At 41.2% G+C, this 26,645-nt stretch overlaps 1 protein-coding gene across 5 annotated transcripts in view; it reads right to left on the bottom strand.

Annotated features, from left to right (window-relative positions):
* Positions 1-586: 586 nt before the first annotated feature.
* Positions 587-26,645, bottom strand: part of rap1aa (RAP1A, member of RAS oncogene family a) — a 114,000-nt gene continuing 87,941 nt past the window's right edge. For all 5 annotated transcript variants that reach the window (XM_078546434.1, XM_078546435.1, XM_078546436.1 and 2 more), the window contains exons 6-8: positions 5,180-5,323; positions 4,284-4,399; positions 587-1,210 (exon numbers count right to left, since the gene is read on the bottom strand). In XM_078546434.1, the coding sequence (XP_078402560.1) occupies positions 4,313-4,399; positions 5,180-5,323 (231 nt within the window). In that variant the 3' untranslated portion in view covers positions 587-1,210; positions 4,284-4,312. The remainder of the gene's footprint in view (positions 1,211-4,283; positions 4,400-5,179; positions 5,324-26,645) is intronic.

Consider the following 26,645-nt stretch of genomic DNA (forward strand, 5'->3'; position numbering starts at 1 on the left):
CAGACCAAGGACAGAAATGTGGGCATGAGAGCAAGATGGAGAACTGAAATGACAAGCGACAGGAAGGCTAAGCGAAGCTGTTCTGCAAAGCTTTGAAGCCCAACGCTATTTCAGCCTAAAATACTTTCCCCAGACAACACAAGGTAAAAGGACAAAGTTGATAACATCACAAGCCCTCATCTCATCTGTCCTCAAGTTTTAAAAGTGGAAATTTCAGACCATGAAAATCTTGGTGCCAGCCTAGTCTACGATTCTGAAATTAGAACAATTTTGGGTGTAAACATGCTGATCTATTTAGCATGAATGACATTCAAGGTAAGCTTTCAAACCAATGCCCCTAAATTCAAAGCTTGCAGTAGTTCAGGAGAGCTTATAGCTGAGAAATGCAAGTCAAGCATTGTTTGTTGCATTGGAGAGGGTTAGAATGGGGAGAGACATGTTGTGTGTAGGAGGTTACTGCCAGGATCTGCAAGGGGTCCAGACCAGAGACTTATACATACTCCCATACCTGTAATGCAATAATCTATTCACAATATAGTTTTCAAAAAACGAGATTGGAAAGGAAATAAAAGACCCAGGAAACTGGTTTAGAGTTGGTTTAGTATAATATATTTCAGCTTTGAGAGAGACATAGAAATCAGCTTTCCACAGTTTTCCTATAAAAGACCCATTTTTCCAAAGCATTATGCACAAAACATTTTAATTAGAATACAATTGTATAGTGAAAGTAAGGTGATCTTGTAACTTCCCAATATAAAACGGAGCCACAATGACCAAAAGTAGATGTTAACTGTTGGGATAAGTCCATCAAGGAACGACATGGGCTAAAAATGTCAAAAACTATCCTTGAACTATTAGTGCTCGATAGGGAGAAGAGGTGCAATGATAAAAGGCCAATATGTAATCAACTCTTAATTTCACTTGCAACATCTACAACATTGGAAATGTGTCCATGCTTTATTGTATAATCATACAACTAAACTCATCATTAAATCCACATTGGCTATGACCACTATGCAAAAAGGTGAAAATACTGTCTGTTCAAGCGATGCACATGGCAAATTTCAGGAACAGTATGTGCAAACTGTCTTCTGGAGATCTTTTTTTTTTAAATCGAAGATATAAAAACGGGTGAAGCCTCTTCAGATATGTTAATTTTTTTTGAAATTGGAATGCTGGCACTTTCCAATTAGGCAACAGTTCTTCATACCTGTAGATATCAAAAACAGCCCAGTTAGTGTCTCAGAACCAGGCAGATTCTCATTAAAAAGTTTAATAGATAGAGTTTGCTTGTGACTGTAATGCTGGTTGATTATTCATCATAAGTCTTAGGAGCCTCAACATCTAAAGTCTCCAGATGAGAAGTGGGGGAAGAGGCTACTTTAAAACAGATTTTAAAAAGCATGTTCAACATTTCTAAGGATCCCAGTCAAAAACTGAACTTTGTCCAAACAGAACACATCGACTGCAGACCCAAACTGCTAATGGGAATTCTTCATCAAATCTCAGTCTGTGATGGCGAATGGTTGAAAGCCCAAACAGAACTGGTTACTGTACCTGGAATTTCAAGATGAACTGGCCAGGTAATTGGCAGAGAAAATATCTGAGGAATGTGTGAGCAAGAGTATAGAATTTGGGGATTGGACAAGATTGCAATATTCCCTTCCAATCCTGTACACTCCTATACAACAACTAATTCAGTGAAGTTATAGTTTCCAGTGTTCAATACTGGTCACCATATTATATGAAAAGGCACTGGAGAGGCTGCAAAACAGATTTACCACGATGATGCCACAATTGTACAAATATACTGACCAGGAGGATGAAGGGCTGGGTCTCTTTTCTCTTCAACAGAGCAGTCTGAGGGGTAACTCAGAGGTTTTTTTTTAAAAAAAATGATGAATGGTTTTGATAGAGTAGACAGAGGGTGCTTCCACATGTGGGTATGAGAATAACTAGAGGCCATCACTATAAAACAGTCGCCAAAGAAAAAAAATCAAATGGGGAATTCAGAAGAAACTTTACTCAAAGTGGCGAGACTGTCGAACTCACTACCAGAGGGAGTAGTCGAAACATACAACAAATATATTTAAGGGAAATCTGAATAAACATAAGGATGACAAAAATAAGAGGAGGAAAGAACATAGGAGGGCTCGTTTGGAGCATAAATACTGGTATGGACTGGCTGGGTTGAATGGCCTGTGTGTGCTGAACATCCTATGATGATTTCTTTCTAAGGGGAGGGATGGCAAGTATAAAGCTGTGGTAGATTAAGTTACTTGTAGTGGGAGGAGTAACATAAACATTCGCTTTGTCCTTCAGTGAGACATTCAGGAAGCTGTTCGTGTGATGAGGGCGTATACACAGAGTTCAATGCCAAAACACAGGTCTGCCTAATCTCAGTCACTAAATCACCAGGTCAAAACAGCACAACCAGAATCAATAAACAGGAATTTTAAAAATGTGAAAAGAAACCTAAAGCATGAGAAAGTTAGTTAATTCTGAACCAGCACCAAAATTCCAGGCATCAGGAATTTTATAACACAGAGTTTCACCAGGGTATGATAGTGTTGAGATATACTACTTAAGGTGTTAAACTATTCATGCAGTTACTTTCAAATATGCCTATTGGAAGTGTCCAAAGAGCAGAGGGCACTGCACATCACAATATGAACTGTTGACAAAGCTGACTTATTCCTTAGGAATTGTGTTGTGCTGTGCTGCATTTTAATCAAAGCACTAGAACAGTGCCAGCTAAGACTCTCATAAGTTATAAAAAATGGAAATTACTTTCAGCATGTAACACTGAAAAAAAAAGACAGAATATGGCCCAGATACCTTAAATAGTACAGCACTACCATTCTACATTAGCCCCCACATCAGGATCTCCACACTCTGAAGTTTGTACGGCCAAGCCCATTCTAAGACTTGAGCGGGTGACGAGGCAGCACAGCACAGAGGGCGTGCTGTGCAGTCATTGGAAAACATGTTAAATTGAGGCCCCATCCATCCATTCTGGTGGATCATGTGGTCACTGAAAATCCCACAGCACTATTTGAAAGACAGCTGAGAGTTTGTCCACTTCCCTATCCAACAGTCTTCCCTCAGCCAACACAATGAATTAATCCCTGGCTGCTTGTGGGGCATTGTTTTTATTTATTTGTTCACAGGATATGGACGCTAGCTAGGCCAACATTCATTGCCCATCTCTAATTGCCCTCGAGAAGGTGGTGGTGAGCTGTCTTCTTGAACCGCTGCAGTCCATGTGGTGTAGGTACACCCACAGTGCTGTTAGGGAGGGACTTCCAAGGATTTTGACCCAGCAACAGTGAAGGAACAGTGATATATTTCCAAGTCAGGATGCTGTGGGGCTTGGAGGAGAACTTCCAGGTGGTGGTGTTCCCATGCATCTGCTGCCCTTGTCCTTCTAGGTGGCAGATGTCACAGGTTTAGAAGGCTCTGTCGAAGGAGCCTTGGTGAGTTGCTGCAGTGTATCTTTCACATGGTATGCACTGCAGCCGCTGAGAGCCGGTGGTGGAGGGAGTGAATGTTTAAGGTGGTGGATGGGGTGCAAATCAAGTGGGCTGCTGTGTCTTATGTAGGCAAATATATCAGCCATTTGATTTGCAATGCAATGACTACATTGCAAACAATTCCCAGGACTTCTGGGAGGTGAGATAAATCTGCCTTTTGCTATTTGAATAGAATTTCAATTATGAGACTCTATTTTGCCTCAACTTGCCAATGTGAAAATTGAAGCTGTACTTGTATGCCTCCTGTAGACTTCCTCAAATGCAGCAGCAAGCAGTTTGTGCCAGGAACAAGCATTGAGCACTGTAATTGTGTGCGTGAAACACCATCAAACCCTTTTATAGCCTCCTATACTCCTTCAGTTTGACAATTAAGAATAGAACATCTAGGCAACATGCAGCAAGCCAATCAGTATTTAAAAACCAGGTTACAGTTTGAGTGAAGGGAGCTCCCCTCAGCAGAACTGGTTGTGGGAATTTTCAGAAGGCTTTTCTCTTATTCGCACCAAGTGCGTGAGTGAACTCTGTTCAGTGACAATTCCAACACTGGGAGCTCAAGTCGAGACTATGGCAAGGCCAGGAGACCCAACCAGATCAAAGGAAAAAATGTTAAAATAAACTTAAATTTTTAAGTTGAAGAGTAGTTACAGCCAAAGCTGGAACCCAAAAATTGTACAGCCATATTTCATCAGCAGTTGACATTCCAACAGTAATCTCTTCTGTAATGGACAACACCCTCACAAAATGTCTTACCTGGCTCAGACCTGCTGCATAGCAGAAGTTTAAAGCAGCATACATTGGGATTTTTTCTTTTTACTCTTTTCCACTGGTGCTTTCCTATTGATCTGCCTGACCAGGTCATAAAAGATCTACAGAGAGAGGAAAAATAATAAGCATTGTTTTGAGCACAAAATATGTGTGTATGTATGTGCGTCTGTGGGGGTGGCGCGGCTGTGGCTATTTTTGGTAATACCCACAATTTCACCTCTCTTAAAAATGCATCAGGTTACTATGCAAATATTTAATGCAAGGGAATAAAAGCAATTATTTTCTAAAGCATTGCCCGAATGTACTGGTTCACAGAAGACTTCAAATTTGTCATAAATAAAATGAGTAAACAGAAACATAGCCTCCAATCGAAAAGTCAACGTGTGAAAATAGTCTGAATGTACTACTTCCTGAGGCACAAGTAAAAGGCCACGTTGCTCAATGGCTGCAAAGCTCACTCTGTATTGGAAAATCCTTGTATCTGATGGGGACTTATAACTCTTACAATACTGTATAATACACCATGGCTTTAAATGTTGTGCCAGGGTAAACTTCTCATGTTGGCGTGGTTATAATGAAGTTTGTGTTCAGGGTAAGCAAGACCACCATCAGGGAATGGAACGGAACACTTTCCATTATGCATACCAAGTGTCAGCTGTAAGCACTTCCAGGCTGGGTATCGCATGGTTAGACAAAGCGAAAATCCTCTTTTTCTGCCTTAACCCAACCTATTGCATCAGTGTGACAATTCTCCAATTCTCACCAGCTTTTCTCTGACTGAGATGACTAATTATCCCAAATGAGGGGTAGTTCCAGGCTGTGACCTGCCAAACTCACTTCATGTTCAACCTCAAGCCCCAGTTATGAACATTTAACCATACCTCATTAACATTGATCTTCGACTTTGCAGAAGACTCTAAAAAGGCACAGTTGTTCCATTGTCTTGCTAGGTTCTGGCCCTGCTCTTTGCCCACTACTCGCTCATCTTCCAAGTCGCATTTATTGCCAACCAGAATCATCGGAACCTGGAGAAAAATATATGCAGCAGTGTCAAGCTATTGTTAATGACAAGGCACAGACTCAGACATTCCGAATGTTAACATCCCAAATCAATTGATTTCCATTTTACCCATCTGTAGGATTTGGTCAATCAATAAAATGAAAAGCTGAATGCTCCATGTTTGTATTGACTGGAATAATTCCATTCCCATTAGCTTTTAGCTTCTAGAAACTATTACTCGGGAGAGAATTAGTAGTCACATGGAAAAATGTGGGCTGATTAGGAAGAGCCAGCGTAGATTTCTATTCATATGATGTACACGGACTTTTAAAAGGCATTTGATACATTGCCACACAACAGAGAAAAGTTATAGCTCATGGAATAAAAGGGACAGTAGCAACGTGGATACTAAATTGGCTGAGTAATAGGAAACAGAGGGTAACGGTCAATGGATATTTTTCAGGCTGGAGGAAGGTTTGTAATGGAGTTCCCCAGGGGTCGGTATTGGGGCCCTGGCTTTTCCTGATATATATTAATGATCCAGATCTTGGAGCGCAGGGGACAATTTCAAAGTTTGCAGATGATACAAAACTTGGAAGCATTGTAAACTGTGAGGACGATAGTGTAGAACTTCAAAAGGGCAGAAACAAGTTGGAGGAGTGGACAGGTAGGTGGCAGAAGTTGTTCAATGCGGGGAAGTGTGAGGTGATGCATTTTGGTAGGAAGAACATGGAGGCAATATAAAATAAGGGGTACAATTCTTAAGGAGGTGCAGGAGCCGAAGGACCTGGGTATATATAGGTCATTGAAGGTGGCAGGACAGGTGGAGAGAGCAGTTAATAAAGCATACAGTATCCTAAACTTTATTAATAGAGGCACAGAGTACAAGAGCAAGGAGGTTATGCTGAACTTATAAAAGACACTAGTTAGACCTCAGCTGGAGTAGTGTACACAGTTCTGGGCGTCACACTATGGGAAGGATGTGAACGTATTGGAAAGAGTACAGAAGAGGTTTACAAGAATGGTTCCAGGGATGAGAAACTTCAGTTATGAAGCTAGATTGAAAAGGTTGGGACTGTTCTCCTTGGAGAGAAGGCCAAGGGAAAGTTCAAAATCATGAGGGGGCTGGATACAGTATATAGGGAGAAACCGTTCCCACTCATAAAAGGATTGAGAGCAAGAGGGCACAGATTTAAAGTGATTTGCAAAAGAAGCAAACATGAGAGAAGGAAGTTTTTCACACAGCGAGCAGTTCGAGTCTGGAATGCACTGCCTGGAACTATGGTGGAGCAGTTCAATCAAGGCATTCAAGAGGGCATTAGATTATTATTTGAATAGAAACAATGTGCAAAGGTATGAGGAAAAGGCAGGCTAATGGCACTAAGTCACTGTTCAGTTGGACAGCCGGTGCAGATACAATCGGCTGAATGGTCTCCTTCTGCACCATAACAATTCTGTGAATTATAGGAATAGAGAGCAGTGTCAAGGAGAGTCAAAGCTATGGTGGCTGCCTAAATGGCCAGATTCCCATACACAGTAAGCCTCAGGGTATCAACTACAATGGCAAACAGATTTTTCTTTTAAAAGTAGGATGTGACATTAAGGAAGAGTCGTATTTTTAAAAATTCACTTTTAGGGTGCAGGTGTCGCTGGCTAGGCCAGCATTCATTGCCCTTGACTAATTGCCCTCAAGAAGGTGGCAGTGAGCTGCCTTCTTGAACCACTGCAGTCCACGTGTTGTGGGAACATCCACAGTGCTGTTAGGAAGGGAGCTCCAGAATTTTGATTCAGCAGCAGTGGAGGAACAATGACATAGTTCCAGGTGTGGATGGTGTGTGGCTTGGAGGGGAATTTGCAGGTGGTGGTATTCCCATGCATCTGTTGCCCTTGTCCTTCTATGTGGTAAGGTCACAGGTTTGGGGATTCCCAAAGGAGCCTTGCTGAGTTGCTGCAGCACATTTTGTAGATGGTACACACTGCTGTCAGGTGCAATGCTGGTGGATGGGGTACCAATTAAGTGGGCTGCTTTGTCCTGGATGGTGTTGAGCTTCTTGAGTGTTGTTGGCATTGCACTTATCCAGGCAAGTGGGGAGTATTCCATCACACTCCCGACTTGTTACTTGTAGACGGTGGACAGGCTTTGGGGAGTCAGGTGAGTAACTCTCTGTAGAATTCCCAGCCTCTGATCATATTTATATCAACTGAAAATTGAGTACTTCAAATTTCCCAGGACCACTTAGCATCCATTTACCATCCTAACAACATTGCATTTGTCAATCCTTAATTGCCTAGAAGTGGTAATAATGATGGTGCTTCCCTGTGAACTGGCGATGACAGCCCCATGATAGCCATTCAATATTTGTTACAATTCTGTTCAGTAGCAAATGATTTACAACTGAATGGAAGCTTGCTAGACCACTGATAGCATTAATAGTCAACAACATAACTTAATAGGTGATGGAGGCCATTTGGCCCTTCGTGTCTGCTCACCAGTCAATACAACCTTGGCTGATAACCTACTTCAATTTCAGCTTCCCCTACTACCACTATATTCCCTAGTATCCAAAAAGCTATTGGTCTATCTTGACCATATTCAATGATTCAGCATCCACAGTTTTTTGGGGTACAGAATTCCAAAGGTCCACAACACTCGAGTGAAGAATGTCTCCTCAGCACCAAGGAGTCAGTAAGGCATATAAGGAGGCCCATTGAGTTTATGCTGATTCTCTGTAGAGCATCCAATCAGTCCCACTCCCCCACTGCATCCCTATAAAGTTATTTTCCTCAAGGGTTCATCCAATTTCCTTCCGAAATCATTCAAAGTCTTCACCTCCACCACCCTAGTTGCCAGCGATTTCCAGGTCATTACCACACACTGCAGAAATAGCTTTTCCTTACACCCCCCTGCATCACTTGCTCAAAACCTCAGCCGTGTGTACCATCTCTCAGATGCACTGCAGGGAACTCACCAAGGCTCCTTTGACAGCACCTTCCAAATCCCCAACTGCTACCATCTAGAAGGACAAGGGCAGCAGCCACGTGGGAATGCCACCACCTGGAAGCTCCCCTCCAAGCCACTCACCATCCTGACATGGAAATATATCACTGTTCCTTCACTGTCGCTAGGTCAAAATCCTGGCAGTCCCTCCCTAACAGCACTGTGGATGTATCTACACCACATGGGCTGCAGCCATTCAAGAAAGAAGCTCACGATCACCTTCTCAAGGGCAATTACAGGTGGGCAATAAATGCTGGCCCAGCCAGTGACGCCGACATCCCGTGAATGAAAGAAAAATGCGTCCATTAGTCCTTGTAACTTAATGAGAACAGTTTTGTCCACCTTACCCAAACTGTTATAATCTTGTACACCTCTACTAAATCCCCTCTCAATTTCCTTTGTTCCAATGAGGACAGCCTGATCTTCTCCAACCTAACTACATAGCTAAAAGCCCCTCATCCCTGGGACCATTCCAATAAATCTCCCCTGTAACCTCTCAATGACCCTTATTTTCTTCCTAAAGTACTGTGACCAGATCTGGACAACATTCTAGTCGTGGCCTAACGAAAGTTTTATACAGGTTCAGTGGAACTTCCCTGTTTTTGTACTCAATATCTCTATTTACAGTTCTAAATGGCTGACCCCTTATCCTGAGATTGTGACCTTCCAGTTCTAGACTTGCAACCAGGAGAAACATCCGTCCAACATCTACTCTATCAAGCCCAAGAATTTCAGATGTTTCAATGAGATCGCCTCTCAGTCTTCTAAAATCCAGGGAATGTACGCCCAATCTACTTAATCATTCCTCTTAGGACAATCCCTTCATCCCAGGAATCAGTTTAGTGAAATTTTGTTGTTCTCAATCTTGAGCTGGAGTCATCTGTAGATCAGACAGGTTTGGGGCAACAGGTGTCCTTCCCTATTGGAAACTGGTGACCTAGTTGTGTTTTAGTCCAGCAAATTTCATGATCATTTTTCCTGGTATTTCATGGCTAAAACCAAATTTGCCAAATTCAATTTCACGACTTACCCTCACCATGATGGACAATGAACTACTGAACTCCGGGTTAGGAGTACAGTATTCACTGTGCTACCACAATGTTTTTTCCAAAAAGCATTATTAAAAAAACTGTCACCTTAAAAGGGAGGGCAGGAACAAGGAGACATTTTTCATGATCTGTAAAACTTTAGACTCCAGTAAGAACTAAGGCTAGAATACACACATTCTATGCAGAGCACCCAAACACCCTGCAGCTAGAGATCTGGCTTTTCACCAGTAGTCAAGTTGTAGTGCAAATCTAGATCAGGGCTCAAACCTGCCCTCACACTGAACAGACATCCCTGTGGAAAGGACAGCATCACTTTGCACTGATAAATTTTGATACTAAATACTGCAGGCAAATCTAGCACGTCACCAAACCAAGCCCTGGATCATCAGGGTACATTTTAAAACCTATCTTGCTTCAATGGTGATGGTCTATGGGATACGACACACAAAACAGTTTTAAAACGTGTGACTCAATATTTCAAGATTCTTCTTTAATCCAATCTTAAGGAAGATTTAAACAATAGATACCACAGTATTGCTCTTAGATACTTCATTTGAACTGTATTTGAAACGGAGGCCTGTGATTTGTACACAAGTCATTTTCAATGAAATAAATTCTTCTGCAAAGTCACTGGGATCAACCAAGTGGCAGATCTTAAAAGCCCACTTACTTCATATACTTTATAAAGACTAATTAGCAGGTTATGGAGATGAAGCTGGATGCAGGAGTAAATTGAGGTGTCAGCTGTGGCTCAGTCCATAGCACCCTCGCCTTTGAATCAGAGGGTTGTGGGTTCATGTCCCACTCCCGGAAACCAAGAACTGTGATTGTACTCAAAAGAGTTGCAGGAGTAAATTGCACAGCTTTCAAAAGGTCGGCACAGGCACGTCAGGCTAAACGAGCTCCTCCTGTGCTGGAAGAGTCTGATTCTAGGAGTCATACCTTGCACAAAGCAAGATAGTTGTGGTTGTTGGAGGTCAGTCATCTCAGCTGCAGGACATCACTGCAGGAGTTCCTCAGGATAGTGTCCTCGGGCAACCATCTTCAGCTGCTTCATCGAAGACCTTCCTTCCATCATAAGGTCAGAAGTGGGGATGTTCACTGATGATTGCACAATGTTCAGCACCATTCACGACTCCTCAGATACTGAATCAGTCTGTATCGAAATGCAGCAAGACCTGGGCAATATCCAGGCTTGGGCTGACAAGTGGCAAGCAACATTCGCGTCATGCAAGTGCCAGGCAATGACCATCTCCAACAAGAGAGAATCCAACCATCGCCCCTTGATGTTCAACGGCATTACCATCACCAAATCCCCCACTATCAACATCCTTGGAGGTTATTCATTGACCAGAAACTGAACTGGGCTAGCCATATAAATACTGTGGCTATCAGAGCAGATCAGAGGCTAGGAATAGCGTGACGAGTAACCCACCTCCTGACTCCCCAAAGCCTGTCCACCATCTACAAGGCACAAGTCAGGAGCGTAAAGGAACGCTCCCCATTTGCCTGGATGAGTGCAGCTCCCACAACACTCAAGAAGCTTGACACCACCGAGGACAAAGCAGCCCGCTTGACTGGTATCACATCCATAAACATTAACTCCCTCCACCACCGATGCACAGTACCAGCAACGTGTGAACCATCTACAAGATACACTGCAGGAATTCACCAAGGCTCCTTTGACAGCACCTTCCAAACCCACGACCGCTACCATCTAGAAGGACAAGGGCAACAGATAGATGGGAAAACCACCACCTGGAAGTTCCCCTCCAAGTCACTCATAATCCTGACTTGGAAATATATCGCTGGTTCTTTCACTGTCACTGGGTCAAAATCCTGGAACTCCCTTCCTTACAGCACTGTGGGTGTACCCACTCCACATAGGCTGCAGCGGTTCAAGGCGGCAGCTCACCACCACCTTCTCAGGGGAAACTAGGGATGGGCAATAATTGCTGGCCCAGCTAGCAAAGCCTACATCCCATGAGTGAATAAAAAAAAAATTCATATTGGAGCCTTTCCCCAACTTGAACATTTCTGCCATTTAAAGGGGCCCTTTATAAAATGGGTCTACAGTTTCATTACAGTTGCATCATTGAGGAAATCACCCCTCTCCTCACTCCAACAGATATAGATATTAAAGAAATGCTCATCCTCTCCTCCACCTCACCCCCTCAACAGATACCACCAATTATGGCTGATGCAGGAACTGAACTCAACTCCACTTTCCTTCCTACCCCCTATCCCAACAGCATTCCATTTGCATTCCTAATCACTTGCTATACCTGCATATTAACTTTTTGTGATTCATGTGCCAAGATACCCAGATCTCTCTGTGCCTTAGAGTTCTGCAATCTCTCTCCATTTAAATAATATGCTGCTTTTTTATTCTTCCTGCCAAAGTGCACAAGTTCACATTTTCCCACATTACACATCTGCCAATTCTTTTTACCCACTCACTTAACCTATCTAATCTCTTTGCAGACCTCTTCACAATGTACTTTCCCTCCCACTTGTGTGTCATCAAGGTGGTGCAATTATATCAAAATGTATTTCAAATAAACTAAGTTTCTTGCAGAATTCCAAGCCAATCATCTCAACTGCAGAGCAAAACCGCTGCAATTATTTTCCATTTTAATTCTACGGCAGGTTTACACATGAAACCGTAGTTTTAAAGTAAACCTGTGACTTAAACCTTTTATGTCAGGAGAGACACTAGACTAAAATGCACTTTCCAATAATGCATACCAACACTCCAAACTCAAAACTTGTTCCAAAGAATCTGTCATTTAAAACTGCCTCTCACTCCTGTTTGAAAGATATATACTATATTGTTTAGAAATAAGAACCATTTAGTTAAGTACCTCAGTTCCACCAAGTTGCACAGGCCTGTTCAACTTTAAACTAAATACCACAAATGAGCGTCAGCGCACAGATGCACATCTGCCAAGACTGCTTCAGTGTTTCTTGAGCAATCTTACCTACCAAGAAAGCCATATTGATAGCAGTTCAGAGACTTTGGGGGAATGAGTTACTGTGTTTTAATCATCATTCCAATTACAGTCAAAATAGGACAGGATTTGCACATACTCTTGCAGAATTTCCACTACAAAAGCCACCAAATGATTCACAAGAGTCAAGATGACAACATTTATCCAGATTAAAAAAATTGTGCCTGCACATTCAATTTTCCTTATAAATTCTTATGTCCACATTGATTGCAGTGCTGTACAGGCAGGAAGTAATTATAGCAAACAAATTTACATAGTCAGGCTCCATTATAAAAGTGGATACTGGAATTTAAAATGGCAACTGAATTGCATCTGCAAGCTCTGCAGACGATGGTTGGAGCATGTTCAACCACCCTTGGCTTCATTTGAATATAGTTCATGTTGATTTCCCATGTGTGATGCTTTTTTGTTTTCTTCATTCTTTCATGGGATGAGAGTGTCACTGGCAAGGCCGGCATATGCTGCCATCCATAACCGCCCTTGAACTGAATGGCTTGCTAGGCCATTTCAATGGGCAGTTAACAGTCAACCACATTGCTGTGGGTCTGGAGTCCCATGTAGGCCCGACTGAATAAGAACAGCAGATTTCCTTCCCTACAGGGCATAGAGACCCATGTGGGTTTTTACAATTGTGGATAGTTGTCATGGTCACCATTACTGGGACTAGCTTTATATTCCAGATTTATTTATTGAATTCATGTTTCACCAGGGATTTGACCTCATGTCCCCACAGAATTAGCCTGGGCCTCAACTACTAGCCTAGTGACATTACCACAAGCAGTGCTATGGAAGGGGGGCTTGTTGGAAGGAGAAAAAATAGGTTTCACATTTTTAAGTACATATACATGCCATTGTGTCAACTGTGGCTGTTTGTAGCACTTGCACCTGCAAGTCAGAAGCTTGTGGGGTTCAAGTTCAGCTCTACAGACTGGAGCACAAAATATAGGCTGACACTTCAGTACAAAACTGGGGAAGTGTGGCACCAGAGGTGCCGGTCTTTTGGATAAGACGCTAAACTCAGGCCCTCACCTGCCCCCTCAGGTAGAACATAGAAGGGCTGTGTTACACCGGGGTGAAGTTCTAGTGGGTGCAGGTCCGTTAGTGACAGAAGCAACATGTGATGAATTAAGACCACCGGAAGTGCATGGTACTATTTCAAAGAAGAGCGGAGGAGATTGCTGCAGTATCCTGGCCTCTCCCTCTCAACCAACATTATAACAGATTATCTTGTCATTATCACATTATTGCTTGCAGGGTCTTGATGTGTGCAATTATTTATAATAGCAACTACACTTTTTAAAAAAATCATTTACTGCAAAGCGCATTGGAATGCCCAGAGATCTTGAAGATCTTTTGTAAATGCAAGTCTTGATATATAGCTCGAAGTATTTAAAACACAGTACAGCATGCTGAATGCATTTGTTTACTACAGTTCAACATCTGCCACCAACAGATCAAGAGCACTAGCACAAAGTTAAGTAGCCCATTTTCATGGTTGTACACAACCAAACTATGCTTCATAGTCCTGGTTATATTATATACTACGACCAGGTTTATAGTTGGCTTGCAGCCCACAATTGCAATTTTAAGAGCTTAACCTGAGACACAAATGGAGAAGCTTGAGATGGATCTCAATGCTAACCAGTTTCAGTGATATCCACTGCCATAAGTTGACTGCTTTGCAAGCAGAGACCTTGCTTGAAGTCATACTAGCATCATACTCACACCCCTGAAGTAGAGGAGCCATGTAATAAAATCTACAACAGAGATTTAACAAAGTCCAGACTCACCAACCTGAAATGTTAACTGTTTCTCTTTCCACAGATGCTGCCAGACCTGAGTATTTCCAGCATTTTGCATTTTTATTTGGCTCTTCATCAACCTCATTTGTTTGCGGTCTGTACCATCTCTATATTGGAACATGGAGATCACTCCAGTTACATTTAAATCTGTTCATAAGCAGTTGTTTGTGGAAAGGGAGTTGATCCAGAATATGATCCACCTGTGAGACATATCCTGATCCATTTCATTTTTTGGATAATTTCAAAAACCTGCACAAGAAGGATTCAGTCGAGCTGGATGGAGAAGTGAGCACATTGCTTTCATTTGATCCACCATTAACTCTGCCTCTGCGCCTCGATCCACCATTAACTCTGTCTCTACTCTGAAAGAAAACACTCCAGAACTCTAGTCACCTCTCTCACATTTGGCAACAAGATCAACTCTTTGTTCAATCTTTAGCTACAAAGTCTAAGATACAAAGGAAAAAATACTGTAAGATATAATTTAACTATCACAGCATTAACTTATTATTAAGCAGAGCCATGTAGAACTTGCAAAAGTACGACATGCACTTGTCATAGAATGGGAGGGCATGAGCCATGGCCCTGATCTCAGTGGTAGTGAGACAGTCACCTCAGACAACCTCTGCATTACCTAGCAACAGATCATTAGACAGCGGTTTTGGCAGAAACCCGTGAGCTAGGTCAGCTGCCCAACTCCAAGAAAAGTAGGCGATTCAATAAAAGGTTTACATAGAAAATCCAGCATTTCAACATTTTCAATACAGATCTTTGTTAGAGTACAGTTCAACTGAACAACCTGATCCAAGTTGGTCAACATCAGCTTCACTAGCAAATTGGTCCTGTAAGCACAATAGCTAATCATAAAATGCTCATCCAAAAGGAAACAATTCTTACCACAATATTTAAGAACCAAGACACTGATTCACTTTGCATGCAGCTTTGATATCAAACAGTAATGCTTGTCCACTGGAAATAATTACGACTACAGCAACACAATAGCTGCAGTAATGTATAGTTTTCGTCTCTTTACTCGAGAGATATACTTGCATTAGAAACAGTTCAGAGAAGGTTTGCTCAACCGATTCTTGGGATGAAGGGGATTATCTTATGAGGAAATATTGAGCCTATACCCATTGGAATTTAGGAGAATGAAAGGTGATCTTACTGAAATATATAAAAGGTCCTGAGTGAACTTGACAGTGTAGATGCTGAGTGGATGTTTCCCTTGTAGGGGGAGTCTAGAACTAGGGGCACAGTTCTTATAAGACCGAGATAAGGAGAAAATCTGCGGGTTGTTAGAGTGGAATTCTCTTCCTCAGAGAGCAGCGGAGACTGGGTCATTGAATATATTCAAAGCAGAGTTAGATTGATTTTTGATCAACAAGGGACTAGAGATAAAAGATGTTTATTTAGATAGGAGGGAACAGGAAATTTGATCCATTGCGCTGAGGTGTTTTTGGCTTTAATGCTTATGTAAGCATGGAATATCATTGGCAAAATAACTCCCCATCATTGCAGAAATTCAAGTTTGTTTGGTGTGGGGTGGTGGCATGGTGTAGTGACAGAGTTGAGATCCATTTCTACAATGTACTACAGTGTAAACGTGTTATCAATACCTGCAATAAACCTGAGCACGACCTGATCTGTTTACTGTATGTTGAGTAATATGACTCCAGGTTCAACAGAAGAGCCTTTTAACATTAGAATTATTGCAGAGGTCTATACCAATTGAGCAATGATTGTTAGGCAAAGACATACATATTAAACTGAAATCTTCTTGCATGCCCACATATGGTGTTAGACTGAGCTGTCTTACTGTATTTGGAATACATGCTGACTCTGTTGCCACAATGTTAAGAAGCATAGCTCATAAATTGAAGATAAATAGTGCCTGCTTTGTGCTCATCAGCACCGCAATATGGCATAGTCAAATTAAAATAATATCTGGTACAGTGTACATTAACTCCTTAACATACATTATATTGCGTGTGGACTGAATATAAAAACTGGTATCTTTGACTCATTTATAAAATACACATTCAGCAGCACCATTTGAAACTGCCGCATTACACCACTAACATTTAATTGAAGTTTTCCACATTCATTTTTTGAACGTTATAAATTTTAACCTCTTCAATGCAAAACCAATTAACTTACTTTCATGAACTCACTATTTTCAACAAGCACGTAGCAGTCTTTTGTGGCTACAAGTTCCTACAAAGCAAGATTGCTTATCTTTTTAATAAAACTGAAAAAAAGTGTTTGTCAAGTGCCTTAGGGCATTAAAAGGCACTGCAAACCTAAGTTCTTGCTTTTGACTAGTCACACTAACTAGTCACCAATGTTAGTGCAAACACCTTCCAAGGTATGTTTCATATTCCTGGAGGCTCTTTTTGAATCTTACTATATGCTAAGATCATGTCAGTAAACATGTGGTTAGGTAGTTAAAATCCAGAATGTGCTGCCTGGGAATGTGGTGCAGGCAGGTTCAATCAAAGCATTCAAGAGCGAATTAGACTGTTTCCTGAAAAGGAAGAATGTGTATGGTTACAGGGAGAAGGCAGGAGAATGGCACTGGGTAAATTGCACATTCGGAGAGCCAGCATAGGCAATGCGTCAAATGACCCTCTTCTGCACTGTAACAATTCTGTGATTTTATACCTTAAGAAACCTTACCATACCTGAGAATTGTGTCTTTCAGAGGTGCTGGGAGTGCCAAGACACTTGGGAATGGAACAATTGATGCTGCACTCACTACTGGGTACTGAAAATATTGCAGTAGGATGCAAAAACACAAGTATGAAATTTTATCAAGGTAACAGTAAAATTTGATACGGAAATCAAATTTTTTTGATGGTTTTATGCTCTTACAAATGTGTCATGTATGTAACAGAATGCAATTTATACACTCCTGAAACCAAATTACCAAATATGCATGCAAAGATTAGGCCTCGAAAAAATAGCCCTATTTATTGTGATCAAATGTTTTAGAAAATGGCACCTGCCATGGAAACAAAAGCAACCAACACCACAAGTTCCTGCAACAGCAATTAGAAAACTACAAAATGCTAGCAAATTCAGCTCATTTTGCAGGGCTATTTTGCTATCAAAATTTTAAAAAGCTTTCAAAGTCTACAGACAGGACGAGAAACACCAAATATATCTCGCTCACAAAAATCAAGTTTCTGCTACACTCCACATTCTAGAAAGGCATCCAATGGGAGTAGCTCCTCTGTCAGGTATTGGATTCCAACCAAGTTAGGGTTGAACATTTTCTAGGTGCAAACTCCAGCGTACTATTCAGGGCCTGCTGTGTTGTTACAGGGCCACTCAAGGCCACCATTCCCAAGGCTTACAGCGCAACTAGATTACCACACTAAGAAATTTCACTGTTATAGCATGATAGGTTGGACATTCATTGAACGTTCTTTAAATGATACAGCACTGAATGACGACCAATGAAACAGCATTCAAACTTACAATTTAATCTGAAGCAGAACTTGTATAGAGGCTGAGCAGGTTGGGAAGAAAAACAAAGATTTCCAGAAGGTTACAACATTACAGAATATGCAATCATATAAATGCAGTGGCACTAAGAGAAGTCCTGCAAAGCTAGGACATCTGGCTTGCAATCGCAATCATACACCACAGAAAGAGGCTATTCAGCCTACTACGACTACGCCAGCTCTTTGACAGTGTTATCCAATTAGTCCCACGCCTTTGCTCTTTGCCCATAGACCTGCAATTTTTTTTTTTTGCTTTCAAGTATTTAATCGAATTCTCTTTGGAATGTTACTATTGAATCTGCTTCCACCATCCTTTCATGCAGTGCATTCCAGAATGAAATTTACCGCATAAAATGTTAATTCTCATCTTCCCCCTGATTATTTTGCTAATTATCTTAAATCTGTATCCTCTGATTTCCAACCCTCCTGCCACTGGGAACAGTTTCTCCATACGCGCTCTTATCAAAATTCTCGATACACATGCCAAATCTCCTCTTAATCTTCCCTGCTCTGAAGAGAGCAACCCCAGATTCTCCAGTCTTTCCATATAACTAAAGTCTCTCATCCCTGGGATAATTCTAGTGAATTTCTTCTGTACCCTCGCCAAGGTATTTACATTCTTTCTAGTGTTGCGTTCACAATTGGATACAATATCCCCAGCTGGTTTCACCCAGGCAAAAGCAGTTTTGCAACAGATCCAACAATGCTGCTATGCAAGAAAACAGCAGGAACTTGCATAAGTTAGTGACTTCCCCTCTAGCTCCAGTCTATGGATTGTGCGAGCTAGTAAAGAACAGCTGTAAACTATTAGGGCCTTGGACATAGCAAGAGTTAGAGGTCAACCAATTGATGGAGCCGAACACACACAATGCTAACTATCTTGGGTTAGTACCCATATGTTAATATCAGTTCAACCCCGCCTCCCCCTTACACTTCCAACTCCATGCCAGCTCTCCTAATAAAATTAGCATTCTGTAGTCTTGAAGCAGTTCGAAGAATAAGCTGAATCAGTTACAAGGAATCATGGTTAATATATCTTATTGGCGAGTAAGCCACAATATTTCATTTGGTTTACACAAACTATGTCAGCAGAGCATATTGGTTTGTGGCAAATGACAGTTTAAAGGAACAGGTGATAGAGGGAAGGGAGATTTTTTTTTAAGCTCTCAGTAATGCTGGCGTTCAAGAAGATTATGACCACAGCTGATGTTAATTGCTGCAAAAACCAAATCCCAAGAGGAAAACTTGCCTTATGGGCCCATGCCTTTTTTGGTTGTATTCTAAAAATGAGAAGGCGACATACTGATCTCAGCAGTAAGAAGTCCAGTAACATTTTTGGGATTTTAAAAACTACAAGTTTATTAATAAGAATTAAAGTAAACTTTAATTAATTTAATTAAGCACACAAGTTACACAGCTAAACTTAGTCTTACAACACATTCCACTCTAAAGGCGCTCTATTTGGTCAGGCCCCACAAGTAAACACCTTCCAGGCAACACTGTCTGTCACTACATAACTCCAGTAACATTACCCAAGGCAAACTGCTATAGCTTCAATGAAGGCATACCATATGAACTCTAACTCTCTTCCACTCTGCTGTGGAAATCTAAACTTCAGAGTAAAATTGTTTTTTTTGCAGCCCAATACTTTTCTGGCTTGACTGGATGGCTGATTGAAACTGCATCTTCTCTTAACCCGGGGCTCCAGCTGCCACATCTGACAGCTCCAGCTCTAACAACTCAGCTATAGCTCAACTGCAGCCCCAGTCAGAGCTCAACAGCAAGAGCTGCCAGCTACAGTACTTCTGAAATACCCTTTTCACTCTTTCATTTCAGGTTCCATTGTTCTCACACCTCTAAAACTCAAATCCTTCCAAATATCAAATCTTTCATGTCTCCATTTTGTCTTTGCTTTTAATATCCCCACTTCTATTTACCTATGGAACTCGTGCAAGATGCAAACATGCTTCTTGTCACCTGATTTCCCTTCAATATTCAAACTTTCCACTTATCCAAAAATGCAAACGTTAGATCTAACCTATTCACTTGTACCTCAAACCGAACACCTCAAACCTTTTCGTGTTTTAAACCCCCCTTCCCCAGATAACCACCTATTAATCTCTGCCCAGCTTAATTAAAATCATACACAGATACACACAACCTTCTTGATGAACAAATATCAAAAACATCCATTTCTCAAATATTAATAAACAGAAACAAAGTTTGTACAACCAGCCCACAAAGGCAGATGCCAACACAGTGGAGTATCAGCATCAAAGCACTGCGCAATCACAGAAGACCCGAGTCCACAACCGTTACCCCTCTAGGGCAATTTCCAACAAGTATTAAAACAAGGACCATTTCCTTTGGGACATCCATCTCATCAAATTCTCATCTTATACTGTTTAGTATAGATTTTTAACATGAAATTTTGGTCTGAGGCTTTCATTTAAATTTTAGAGAACAAAAATGCAAATCCTAATCATGCAATGAAAGTTTCAAATGCTGCGTTAAATTCAGGCAACTCTGTTTTACTTTCAAAATACAATTTAAACATAACCAAAAATCTGCACGGCAATTCCCCTTTTTCACTTGAGCAGCCTTGCTAAATGAGATTATTTTAAACATATTATTCATTTGTAGGATGAGCGCGTTGCTGGCTAGGCCACCATTTATTGCCCATCCCTAATTGCCCTTGTTTAAAGGGCTTTTTTTTTTTAAAAAGAGAGTCAACTACATTGCTGTGGGCCTGGAGTCACATGTAGGCCAGACCAGGTGAGGACAGCAGATTTCCTTCCCTCAAGTGCATTAGTGAACCAGGTGGGTTTTTAAGAAAATCGACAATGGTTCATGGTCATCAATACACTTATAATTCCAGACATTTATTGAATTCAAATTTCACCATCTGCCATGGTGGGATTCAAACCCAAGTCCCCACAGCATTACCCTGGGTCTCTGGAATACCAGTCGAGTGACAATACCACTACGCCACTGCCTCCCCCCCAGATTGCTGAATAGATTTTTAGAAAGGAATCACCGGATTCAACTGATTATATCAGACAGAACAGTCCGTTCACTCTTCTTGGCACAAAAGCATTTCTCACACAAAAAAAAAGAGCTTCTTGTAACTAGGGTCTCCGGGCGAGTGCGTGATTTATATTTCATAATGTTTAAAAGCAATATAAAATTGGGAAAGCCAAAAGGAGCATACTATATCAGTTTCTTAACGTTCCAGCTCCTAATCCAATTGTGGCATGCAACAATAAGGCACGTGCTTGATTATCAGCAATGCTACATAAATAATGGCAAGGACTTGTAAATTCTTCAGATTCCTCTAGGATTGATCACAACTCAACATGCCTCCTCCATTTCACAAAATTTGTAATGTCCCAGTATTATCTGTCACAGAAGCATTGCTGAGGAAACTCTCAGGCCCAAGTATCACAGGCAATGCATCCATTCACATTTCAGGACTGGAAGGCACACAATGATGTTCAAAGCACCAGTCACCCCTTTTCATTACAAGGTATGGGGTGGGGAGGAAGAAGAATGAACAGCCATACAGGGAACAGCAATGGCTCAGTAGGTAGCACTCTCACCTCAGAGTCACAAGGTTATAAGTTCAAGCCCCACTTCAGAGACATGAGCACAAAATCAAGGCTGATACCTGAGTGATGTTGAGAAAGTGCTGCAGAGTTGGAGTTTTTCAGTTGGGACGTTAAACTGAGGCCCTGTCTGCATCCCCAAGGTGAGCATAAGAGATCTCATGGTACAATGTTGAAGAGGAGCAGGACAGCTACCGCCCCCAGTGTCCAGACCAATAGTGACCGTTCAATCAACACCGCTTTTAAAAAATAGACACGATCTAGTCATGAGCACTTTGTTTGTGGGCGCTTGCTGCCGCGCTTCAAAAATTATAACGACTACATTTCAAGAGTACTCCATTGGCTGTAAAGCGCTTTGGGATGTCCTGTGCTTTGATGCTTTGAACATCAGTGTGTGTCTTCCAATCCTAAATGTGAATGGATGCATTGCCTGTGACACTTGAGCCTGAGAGTTCCCTCAGCAATGCTTCAGTGACAGATAATACTGGGACATTACAAGTTTTGTGAAATGGAGGAGGCATGTTGAGTTGTGATCAATCCTGGAGGAATCTGAAGAATTCACAAGTCCTTGCCATTACTTATGTAGCATTGCTGATAATCAAGGAAAGGTGCTATATAAAGGTTGTGTTCAAAGTTGCGTATGTTAAGCAAGCCACATTAACACTCTGCAGAGCAACTTAGGAACTTAATAAGGCTGAGGGGCAGCAAACCAACATTTGAACATAAAGCAGTTGTGACTGACTGATGCAGAAAAATTTGTTTGGACATCAATAGCTCACGCATTACAAAGACACACAAAGTAGTAAATGTCAATAGTGATTCAGCCAAATGATACACACCCCTGGAAACCGCAAAACGAAATACAGCAGAGGCTGTGCAAAGAACTGCACTTCAGAATAATGATTTTTTTTCTTCCCTTTCATGGGAAATGGGTATCTCTGGCAAGGCCAGTATTTGTTGCCCATCCCTAATTGCTCTTGAGAAAATGGTGTTGAGCCACTTTCTTGAACCACTGCAGTCCATCTGGTGCAGGTACATTCAGTGCTGCTGGAAAGGGAGTTCCAGGATTTCGATCCAGCAAAAGTGAAGGAACAGCAACATAGTTCCAAGTCAAGATGTTGTGTGGCTTGGAGGGGAACCTGCAGGTGGTGGTGTTCCCGTATATCTGGTGCCTATGTCCTTCTAAGTGGTAGAGCTCATGGGTTTGGAAGGTCCTGCAAAGGAGCCTTGGAGAATTGCTGCAATGCATCTTTTTTTAAATAGTACACACTGCTGCCACCATGCATCAGTGGTGGAAGGAGTGAATGTTTAAGATGGTGGATGGGGTGCCAATCAAGCAGGATGCTTTGACCTGGATGGTGTCGAGCTTCGAGTGTTGTTGGAGCTGCACTTTTCCAGGCAAATGGAGAGAGTATCCCATCACACTCCTGATGTGTGTCTTGTGCTTTGGGGAGTCAGGTGGAGAGTCACTCACCCCAAAATTCCCAGCTTCTGAGCTGCTCCTGTAGTCGTGGTATTTATATGGTTAGTCCAGTTCAGTTTCTGGGTCAACGGTCACCCCTAGTATGTTGACAGTGGAGGATTTTGAGTTATGATAATGTCATGGTGAGATGGTTAGATTCTCTCTTGTTGGAGATGGTCATCGCCTGGCATTTGTATGGCATGAATGTTACTTGCTTTCCACATATTTAAAATAAAGGAATGATGCTCATCCATTACAGTTTAATTAACCTCAAGTTTTTAGTAAAAAATACATTAGAACATCTTGCATGATGCTGTTTATCTCCCTCTACAGATCAGACACCTAAAATAGCAAGCCCCATCAACAGAAGCAGTAGATCATGCATCACTTATTTGCTGGAATTCTATTGAGGTGTAACTCACTGAAGGATGAGGGCTAGCCAGTGAGCATAATTTACTTGGATCTTCATGAGCGCATTTCAGAAAGTTCCTCACACAAGACTTCTAAAGAAAGTTGAACAAAATGGCAAATTAGCTCTCAGGACTGAGAATTGCCTTGGCAACACGTAGGTGGCAGTGGTGAGGAATCGGATTATTTGGCTGTTTACAGAGTGGCAGAGTTGGCAGTGACCAAAGCTCATGGAAATCTATTGAGTCTTTTTATCATTTACAACAATGACTTAAAAAAACTGGAGAATGCTCCTAGTATACAACTTTTGTTATTACCATGTGGCAATGATATAAACAGTATTAAAGAACAGATGGACTGATAAAACAGATCACCAGAATGGATGATAACAGCAAGTAATACACAAACATGGACAAAAACAGCAGACACATGCACAGGGTGAAAGGATGCCCTTTTACAAGGGTGGATGTGCTTGGGGTTTGAGGTATTGTGAACACTTCCTGCACACAACAGGAAATCTTTTGAGGTAAGCTCTGCTGAAAACCTGTTGCTTTTCAGCTCTCAGATTCAGAAGACTCCTTCATGTTGAGCAATATAACACAAATCCTACACCTTTTGCACAAAACAATCTCTTGGGACACTGCCGATTAACAGACTCAATAAATACATTAATTTGTATCTGAATGCGTTCAGTGCTTGTGGTTCATCTGGAATTAGCTGACCAATACACATTCAATGTTAAGTTTATAATCTTGAAACACAGATTCCACAGAGACAATTGTTAAATGTTTATAAATGCCAAAACAGACGCACATCAATTGTCTAAGTTACAAGGTACAATGCAATGTTGATGCTCAATCTCCCATAATTTCAATTGCAGAATATGATCACAGTACAAAAAAAGCTAAATAAAGAAACATATAAACCCACTGCAAGATTAGCATCAGGTCAATATTTGGACCTTTGAAAGGGGAGAAAGCTGGCCAATGTTCCTTCTTCCCTGGGAGAAACGTCTTTTAAGTGTGATGTTCAGTTTGTATAGTACTATGCCTAGACTTCATATTATAATTAACCCCAAATATCTGGAATTAAAAATGCTTGGGAAAATTAAAATCAGTTTTAAAATGCAATCATTGGTCCAACTGCATCGCAGAAACAATGCTGCTGCACTTTGCACACAGTTTAAGATTATATTGTTTCTCCGGACAACAGAAAGGTTATGCGAATAAATTGAACCATTGCACGTACAAGATCTGCCAGCATTCTGTACTTGAGTTCTCCCACATCAAACACAAAGCAATCCACCTCAGAGAGCAGCACTTCCCGTGTGTATCGCAGGTTTATGTTGTGACACTTTAGGATAGGCTCTAACAAGGTCTTGCCTTGTATGTTTTTTTCCCCAAAATGTGTGTCGCTCTTTTACTGTTCCAATCCACATTGATTGTCTATTGGAGATTCCTGCTATATAGGCTGACTAGGGACTGATTTATAAGTACAAACTTGCAAATATACAAAAGACTAAGTTTTTCATATGATGGAGAGTCAAAGCTACAGTAGAACACCTAACCTAGGTACAGTGTAACTAGAAATCAAATTACGAATTAGTTAAGAATTCAGTTTAAAGATATATGGGGATGTTGGTTAAATAGCTCAAACTATTTTCACCAATTATCATAGGCAATCATCTCTTCACTCTGGGTTCAAATGGACTGTAAATCTATCGATACATTCAAGTCTACTTTTTCCAAGAAAAAATTGTACATTTTCAAATTCCTTGACAAGTACCTGGCCTTTTACAATCTGTACACATCTCCAAATGTTTGGCTGGATGTTGCACTAATTCTACATGGTTCAATTTCCAAGCATAAGAATAAGATAAAGCATTTGGATTTTTTGCAGCTACTTTCGAAGGAGATTCATTACAAGGGGAAAAAAATGCCTTCATGCTTATCCATTATCTAAAAGGACGCTGCCCATTTTGAGTACTCTCAGCAGCAATGGTGCAATGAGATGAGCCTGGACATCTGTTTAGGTTTTATTCCAATGGGATACAACAGAATCTCTGGATTCTCACCCACCTTAACTATTCATATTAACAGGTTCCAACGCTTTCTGACTATTTACATCCATTTATAAAGTTGTTCTTGCAGATTAAAGTTAAATTAGAAATGTAACAAAGGCAGGCAAAAGGCTATCTATTTGCCTGCAACCCATCAAGAGATTACAAAGTACAAAGTTACAAGCTGTGCGTGGACAGCATGTACTGACAATTAGGGAGAAAAGGGCCTTGGAATGAGATAATATGTGGCAGTAAGTGAAGAGAATTTGTTTTGAGAAATGAAAAGTAGTGCACACCAACCAATACCTAAAAATGCTAATACAATTACAAAACACAAGTTATACATTTTAATTATCCCACCTCAACTTATTTAAGTGCCAAAACGTTGAGCAAAACTCTCAAATGGTGAATAAAGCATTTTGCATCTCAGATAAGCTATCAAGGGAGAGAAGATACTGTGTTGTGTATTAGTGAGTTCAGACACACAACTGACCATAGATCAAGAGTGGAACGATACAGTACAACTGGAGGGACAGTGTGTTTGGAATTGTGGGTTTTTGAACCCCAAATATGGATGGTAGAGTTAGTTTTGAGAATAGGCTAAAAAAACCTGAAGCAATTTGAGTCACCGCTTCCCCTTAAGGCTGAAACTCCTGTTGGGATGGAGTTCCATGAGCAGTGGTCATTCGTACATGAACCATGGAAAGTGGTGCTTGTTGATGACTGGACTGTAGGGAGGACAACAGTCAAGTCTCGTCCTGAGCCAAATCAAAGATCAGTTGTGGTTTTCCATCCCTCCCCAGCTGAGATTTGTTAACTCAAAGCAAACCAAGAATACCATATCTTTTAACTTTGTTAAAAAAAGCATAGATGAGGTACAAGAATTTTGCTGGATATCAGGGAGTAGGAACAAGAAAAGCTAAACCTTAACAGGGAAGGAGAGTCTTGATCGAGGGGAGCAGTGGTATTGTAATTCTCTGATCATCGTCTGTTACCTTGCTGAATTCGGATCAGTGAAAAAGAATTCTGACTACCGTGGAGAGCCCAGTTCATCAGAAAGTCAATTATGACACCAAAGATGTGAAGTAAATTTGATCAGTTGCACAGTCTCCAATAACTAAAAGGAGATATGAAATTAGAATTGTAAAGTTGAAATTATACTAGCTCCAGAAGTGATCTGGGTGGCATGTGCACACTGTCCCCATGCCTACTTGCTGAGAGAGAATTCGGAACCGTGTGGGTACTTAGCTTTGTCAATCACTTCAGCATTGAAGATTGGAGAAGTTGGGGTGGCTTTCCTTGGAATAGAAAAAGCTGGGTCCAGATAGAGTAGATAGGGAGAAACTGTTCCCACTTATGAAAGGACCAAGAACGAGAGGGCAGAGATTTAAATTAATTGGCAAAAGCAACGTGAGGAAAAACTTTTCCACACAGCAAGTGGTTG

This window comes from Cetorhinus maximus, chromosome 8, assembly GCF_964194155.1.
Source record: "Cetorhinus maximus chromosome 8, sCetMax3.hap1.1, whole genome shotgun sequence".
NCBI lineage: Eukaryota > Metazoa > Chordata > Chondrichthyes > Lamniformes > Cetorhinidae > Cetorhinus > Cetorhinus maximus.